At 49.7% G+C, this 7500-nt stretch overlaps 1 protein-coding gene across 1 annotated transcript in view; it reads left to right on the top strand.

Annotated features, from left to right (window-relative positions):
• Window positions 1-5385, top strand: part of prdm5 (PR domain containing 5) — a 43957-nt gene extending 38572 nt beyond the window's left edge. Inside the window, exon 16 of the mRNA XM_076983656.1 lies at window positions 3661-5385. Coding sequence (XP_076839771.1) covers window positions 3661-3825 — 165 coding nt within the window. The 3' untranslated portion in view covers window positions 3826-5385. The remainder of the gene's footprint in view (window positions 1-3660) is intronic.
• The last annotated feature ends 2115 nt before the right edge of the window (window positions 5386-7500 follow it).

Genomic DNA, 7500 nt, shown 5'->3' on the forward strand with positions numbered 1-7500 from the left:
CGTCCCTGCATCACCCACTCACTCCCTCACTCTACTCACTCCCTCACTCGGCCGCCCACACGCCGCCTTTTAATCAGTCTGTCGGTGTCGTAACGGAGGCAGTGTGCACCAGTGTGAGCGCCGGCGTCGGTCCAGGGCTGGGACGTAAATCTGCACCCAGCCCAAGGCCCGCAGGCTCCGCTCAAACGCGGATGAGGCCGGGATGACGACCACATCAGTCAGACCCACTTAGGCTATCGCCACCGCCCTTTAAAGCATCCAAACCAAGGCCTAGTAATGGAGCTGAGTTTTATGTAGGATTATATGGGTTTGTCAAACACAGAGAAAATCAGAGAGAGAGAGAGAGATGAGAGAGAAAGAGAGAGAGGGATGGAGAGAGAAAGAGAGAGAGGGATGGAGAGAGAATGAGGGATGGAGAGAGAAAGAGACGGATGGAGAGAGAATGAGAGAAAGGGGGAGAGGTAATAGTAAATGCCACTGGTAGCTGGTGTGTGTTAGTTAAACCCAGTTGTTTAAAAAGATCTCTGAAGTACACAAACACAGGATTTGAAACAGTAAAGCTCCATGGATTAAAGACGGGAAAGAAAAGTCTCAACAGACGAGTCAGGAAGCATCCTTTCTTCTTCCCTCCCACACACACACACACACACACACACACACACACACACACACAGAAAGAGAACAGACATATGGCAATCTCAGTAGCATACCCAAATGCGAAACACATCTTGGTTTTTTTTCTCATTTGATTTGCCCACAAGCCAGAAGCCTTCTATTCTCCTGTAGCGTAGCTGGTCTCGTGTCTGTAGCCATACGCCAGGGAGGCCGAGGGCCGTTCCCTACCACCTTGCTGTCTTCTCTGAGGCCACAGTGCCTTCCGTGCCCACATGGTGGCGCTCCTCAGAAACACCCACTCTCCCAGCGCCCGTCCTGGGACGGCTTCCAATTATGTGAAGAATTCTTCTCAGAAGTCTTTCATGAGGAACCGAAAACATGCCTATTCCAGAACCATCTCCTAACAGCCCTCTCATTTTGCCCTTCTAATTCACTTCATCGGGAGCCTTTCATGGTGGATGAGGCGTCCGTCCACGCCTGGTTGAGAATGCCGGGGTGTTAATTAACACTTCGTCCTTAACACAGGACCTCTGGAGCGCGTTCCTCACCAAGCTGGCGACATAGAGCAGAAGAACGAGGCAGTGTTGGTTCTGATGATTCGGCGAGTCCGTTTACTGGTGGGAAGAGACGTGGCATGTAGAGGATGAAAGAAATGAACCCTCCATCTCGGTTTGTGTTTGTTACGTTTTAAAGGGCTGAAATTAAGAACCTGGCGTCGGTGAACCCAGATGACAGCAAGATGATTGGAGCTTTTAGAAATGCAGGGAGTAACGTTAATCTATCCTGAGCTTCTAATTCTCTTGAACCGTACTGAATAATAAACATCTCCCACTGTCTACAATTGACCAGGTGGCATTTGCTGAAGAAGGTTCACACACACACACACACACACACACACACACACACACACACACACACACACACACACACACACACACACTCCTGCATGATCTATACTCTGTGTGAGATTGTGCAGCATACGCAGGGTTCCTGATAGCGGAGTGTGGCTGGGAGATGTTTTGGGGTATCTTCACTGGCTGTTTGAAGTTTGAAGATGACCTGTAGGGTGACGAGGATAGTTGAACTTCATTCCCTCCTCACACTCCTCCTTCCACACCTCCTCTCTCTCTTCCGTACTGTCCGTGGGCCCCTGGTAAACTCCTCAGCCGCTGTAAAAATCCTTAATCTGCTGTATAAAGATGATTGATGGTGTGGGATGATTTTGTACTGCGAACAGAAATATTTTGTGTGTGTGTCTGCATGAGTGGAGAGTGTATGAGTGTTCAGTGCATTGTCGGTTCATGCTGAAGGCCAAGTGTCCATGTGCGTGCGTGTGTGTGTGTGTGTGTGTGTGTGTACGTGTTGGAGATTTATTGTCTGGCTTGGCTGATGTTTTCCAACCGGTCCGTTTCTGTTTTGTTGGCTGTGTTATTTAAAGTGGTTTGGGTTTAGTTGCGTGTGTGTATGCGTTTTATAACCGTCGGGAGCATCTGGGAGTGAACCAGTGTATTTTGGCTTCCTGCTTTTCTTGTTGCAGTGGTAAAAAGTTTCTGTTTTATCTCTAGATTCTCTAATTACACTCGAACATTGAATGTTGAACAATAAACGTTTATATATTTCTGCAGATATATGACCTATAACGTCTGATTTTCACATAAATAGATTAAAAAAACCCTGTAAAATTATGTAGACCACCCAGCAAAAATACTAAACTCTTTATTGAGGAAAACCTAAATGAAATTTGACCTGTGAGTGGTAAAAGTTTGTGAACTTTAGGATTATCAGATAATCTGAAGGTGAAATTAGCCATGTGTTTTCAATCAATGGGATTAGGTGTGGAAGCACTGTTTTATTTACAGAACAGATCTGTCCAAACCTAATCTTCACAAAGTGTTTGTAGAAGCGTCAGAGCATCAGAGAGATTGCCGAGTTCCTCAGAAAAAAGTGTCCACATTCTGATTAAAATAAATGACCAATTATTCTAGAGGAACATTTCGGGACATCTGTCTGTGAATCTCGAGCTAATTTGGATCTCCCAGCAAGACCATGGCCCTTAACATGTCGTTCCACTGACACAGGAAGAGTAAAGGTTTGGAATGCCCAAGCTAAACTCCTGACCTTAAACCAGTGGAAATAATGTAGAGGTTCCTAAAGTTAACAATTTGCGTAAAACCACCAACACCCAGAGCTGACATGTTCTGCGTGGAGGAATGGACTACGGTTCCTGTAAGCCAAGGTCCAAATCTCAACAGTTACTGACGACGGTTTTGCTGCAGTTACTGCTGAACACAGGGACGCTGGCAGACACTGAGAGCAAAGATCCACTCACACTTAGGGAATGTCCAACGTTTTTCCTAAATGAATAAATGACTGACAATATTTTGTTCTCTGTTGTTTATTAATTGGGTTCTCTTTATCCTCATATGAGAAAATTGATGATGATTCAGGTCAGATTCATGCAGAAAATTCTAAAAGCTTTACAAACTTGCAAGCACCACCATTAAACTTCTACATGCCATAACAAAAGACCGATCAGCATAACCATGTTCAGAAGGAGAAATAGAGCAACAACTGACATGACAGACAGGGGCCTCCAATGAGAGAGCAGTATTTTTCTTGATAAAGTTTGTACCTGTTAAGCCACGCCCCTCCTGCCCCCACCTGGAGTGTGTGGTCTGTGGCTGTGAGCTCGGAGGATTATGGGATCCAGATGCCGTAACAGGTGCCAGGCTGCACCCGGCCTCCTGCTACTCCAGGGCAACACACACTCCACCAGACTGCTTCTCTGCAGGATACAACAGCAGGTGTGCTAGCTATCCGCGCTAACACACTCAGCTGAGACTCTGGGAACTGGGTTGTACACACACATACACACACATACATGTTCAAAGCAGTTTATGCCATCGCAGTGTTGTAGATTTAAGCCTCAAGGCCTGATGGGCTTTTCTTAATTGGCTGTAGATGTGTTACATGTCTTGATTCTCTTGTGATTGGCTGTGGTAGTGAACTTGTCTATTTTTGGTGTGTGTGTGTGTGTGTGTGTAGGTGTGTGACCTTTCGTTCAGCCTGAAGAAGATGCTGATCAGACACAAGCTGACCCACAACCCAAACAGGCCAATGGCGGAGTGCTCACTCTGCCACAAGAAGTTCACCCGCAACGACTACCTCAAAGTGCACATGGAGAACGTCCATGGAGAGACGGAGGGCTGATGACCACACACACACACACACACACACACACACACACACACACACATACACATCCAGCCACTCACACAAGTACCTCCAAGTGCACATGGAGAACGTCCATGGAGAGACGGAGGGCTGATGACCACACACACACACACACACACACACACACACACATACACATACACACACATACACATCCAGCCACTCACACAAGTACCTCCAAGTGCACATTAAAGAACATTGATGGAGAGACGGAGGGCTGATGACACCTCAGAGTGGACATGTGGAATATAAACAGAGACAGCCAGGACTGATGATGTCTCTCTCTCTCTCTCTCTCTCTCTCTCTCTCTCTCTCTCTCTCTCTCTCTCTCTAAAAAGGCCAAAACTTCATACCAGCTATGTAGTGTGAAAGACATCCACAACGTCACTCACAAGCACACAGGAGTAATCCTTTAAGAGTAATGCAGGAGTATGTTGTGTCGCCATGGTAGTAGAGGAGTATAGTGTGTATCTGATTCTGCAGTGCTCAGAAGTGCACTATCACTATTGACCGCTGTGAGCAGAGAAGCGACTCTGTGCTCGTGCACACGGTGCTCAATCGCACTTGTATATTGTTTCATATCCATCTGTCTCCTCGTTACGTTTCGCTTCAGTTTCGTTACTTTCATTTATTTCACCTGTGCTGTAACTCATTAATCAGCATAATAGTGTTACTGTTTCATCCTAGCGTGCTGCTCCTGTAGGCCAAGCGGCTTTATGCAGATTTTCGTTTGTTTTTCATTTGCATAAGTTCTCTGTGATAGGATGAACAAGGAGACACTGAAGCAATGAAAGGTGTCTGCACAGCCGGCCTCTGGGCGGAGCTAGTCGATGACTCCTCTGGGCGGAGCTAGTTGATGACTCCTCTGGGCGGAGCTAGTCGAGGACTCCTCTGCAGTTTGTGAAGAGATTCCCATGAAGTTGTTTGTTTTTGCTAATTATAAAGGCTGCGTCTGGGTAAACTGTTGATGGCAGGCTAATCACATGGGCTGTGAGCGATGATTACAAGTGCTCACTCCACAGTCATTAACTAAAGCTAGGCTCCGAGGTCTGTAACCAACAGTTACAGACTAATTAAAGCCTTAGCGTGGCCTGAGCTGCCGTTGACTTGTTGGAAGCCACAGCTATGAGCCCCGCCCACAGGCCCAGTGCAGGTGTTTGGGTCTCAAGAGTTGGGGTAAGCCCCACCCACAGGCCCAGTGCAGGTGTTTGGGTCTCAGGGGTTGGAGAAAGCCCCACCCACAGGCCTGATGCACGTGTTAGGGTGCCTTCAGGTCTCAGTGGCTTTGCTAAGCCCCGCCCACAGGCTCAATCAAGGCATTAGGGTAAGCCCCGCCCACAGGCCCAGTGCAGGTGTTCCAGTATCTGGGACTGTGAGCTATATATGATACACACGCACCATTACAAGGATATAAGAATCTGAAGATCAGTGAATATCTCAAACCTCTTCCTTTCTTAAACCTTCGGTTCCACTTGCTGACACATTTGTTCAGTTATGAAAATTTGAATATTCTAAAATATTAAACATGGAAGTGTACACTTTATTGCTGCAGTCTATTACTCTGAAACATGGCGTATGAGATTGTGAGGACGTGGTAGTGTGGCGTGTGGAGTGTGTGTGTGAGCAGGCTCTCTGGCATGGCTCTATGGTAGGAGTCCTGAGCCAGTGACCTCGGCTCAACTCCTGAACCTCTCAGTACTTAGCCGGGCTTCAGATGGTGGCTGACCACAAGGCTGGATCAGCAGATGGCCAGGTTTACCGGTCCGGGAGGGTCGAGTCCTCAACGTCAGGCGTGGTCCTGGGTTGATGTGGGTTCAGAGAGAGCTAAGTCACCCTCTTCATGTTTGTCTTCGTTGGGTTGCCAACAGAGATGTAGGGGCACAGGGGTGGAGGGGCACAGGGAGAGGCCAGAGCTGTTGAAGGACACAGGGGTGGAGGGTCAGGGGTGGAGGGTCAGGGGTGGAGGGTCAGGGGGGTGGAGGGTCAGGGGTGGAGGGTCAGGGGGGTGGAGGGACAGGGGTGGAGGGTCAGGGGTGGAGGGGCACAGGGAGAGGCCAGGGCTGTTGAAGGACACAGGGGTGGAGGGTCAGGGGTGGAGGGTCAGGGGTGGAGGGTCAGGGGTGGAGGGGCACAGGGAGAGGCCAGGGCTGTTGAAGGACACAGGGGTGGAGGGTCAGGGGGGTGGAGGGTCAGGGGGGTGGAGGGTCAGGGGTGGAGGGTCAGGGGTGGAGGGACAGGGGTGGAGGGACAGGGGTGGAGGGACAGGGGTGGAAGGTCAGGGGTGAAGGGTCAGGGGTGGAAGGTCAGGGGTGGTGGTTCCAGGCCGTGCGGTCCTTCTTGTTCTCTTGCTGGGCGCCCACTAGACGCAAAGCGGTAACTCAACTGCAGCTGTTTACCCAGCTAACATCATGCGGATCCACTCTGATCTATATGTGTGTGTGTGTGTGTGTGTGTGTGTGTGTGTTTGATCTATATATATGTGTGTGTGTGTTTTGATCTATATATGTACGTGTGTGTTTTTGAAGTTGTGTTTGGTTGTGAAATGTTGAACAGTTTCACAGTTCCCTGGGACTTTTGGCTGTGCCACAGAGCACAAACAGCCCGGCTGTGTGATGTATACACATATTCCTCTGTGTGTGTGTGTGTGTGTGTGTGTGAGTGTGAGTGTGCAGGAAGGTGTTTGTGTTGGAGGGTGTGTGTGTGTGTGTGTGTGTGTGAGTGTGAGTGTGCAGGAAGGTGTTTGTGTTGGAGGGTGTATGTGTGTGTGTGTGTGTGTGTGTGTGTGTGTGTGTGTGTGTGTGTGTGTGTGTTCGTGCTCCCGCTTCCTCTCTGTTACTTTCTCACTCATTCCAGAATATGTGTGCGTATGTGTGTGAACAGAGTCACCACAACATCCCCCGCAGGCGTGGCCTGACGACGGTGTCCATGACGCCCCACGCTGGCAGCTGGACCAACCGGCCACAACACACACACACAAGCACACACACACACACGCACACACTTGGGGCATAGAGGCCACAGACACGCTGTTAGCTCAGTCTAAAGCTCGCTGGTGTTCTTTATTACTGCAGTTAGTGGTACACCCAGCTCAGCAGTGGCACTGGAATGCAGCCTGCCGCACACACACACACACGCACACACACACGCACACACACACGCACACGCGTGTGTCTCACACGCCCAGGTGCCCGGGGGCTGCAGTGGGTGTCGTATATCAGATGCGTCAGAAGGGTTTTTCCTGGTGCGTGTGCGGTTCACTGGAGGCATCTGTATGTGAGTGCCTTACGGTACGTGTGTGTGTGTGTGTGTGTGTGTTGGGTCGCCGTGGCGAGTGTCCTGCCTGTAGCCATGAGAGTTGATTTAGCCATCAGCAGTGCCGGGACGTAAAATGGCGACCAGTGTCCTCCGGTGTCACTAATCCGTGGTCCTCCAGCGTAACCCCAACAGCCCCTTGACCACGTCACCACTGGGAGCTCACGCCCCTCCCTGCGGCTTGGAGGGGGCCGTCCGAGGGGCGGAGGTGCAAGGTAGGGGTCGGGTGGTGTTGCATTGTGGGTAGTGCGGTCCCAACTTGCTAGCTTCAGTCCACACACTTCTGCAGCGATACGAGCCAGTAATCGTAGGCCGATCCTTTCCACGCTTTTAATTCGG

This window comes from Brachyhypopomus gauderio, chromosome 21 (assembly GCF_052324685.1).
Source record: "Brachyhypopomus gauderio isolate BG-103 chromosome 21, BGAUD_0.2, whole genome shotgun sequence".
In the NCBI taxonomy this organism is placed as follows: Eukaryota; Metazoa; Chordata; class Actinopteri; order Gymnotiformes; family Hypopomidae; genus Brachyhypopomus; species Brachyhypopomus gauderio.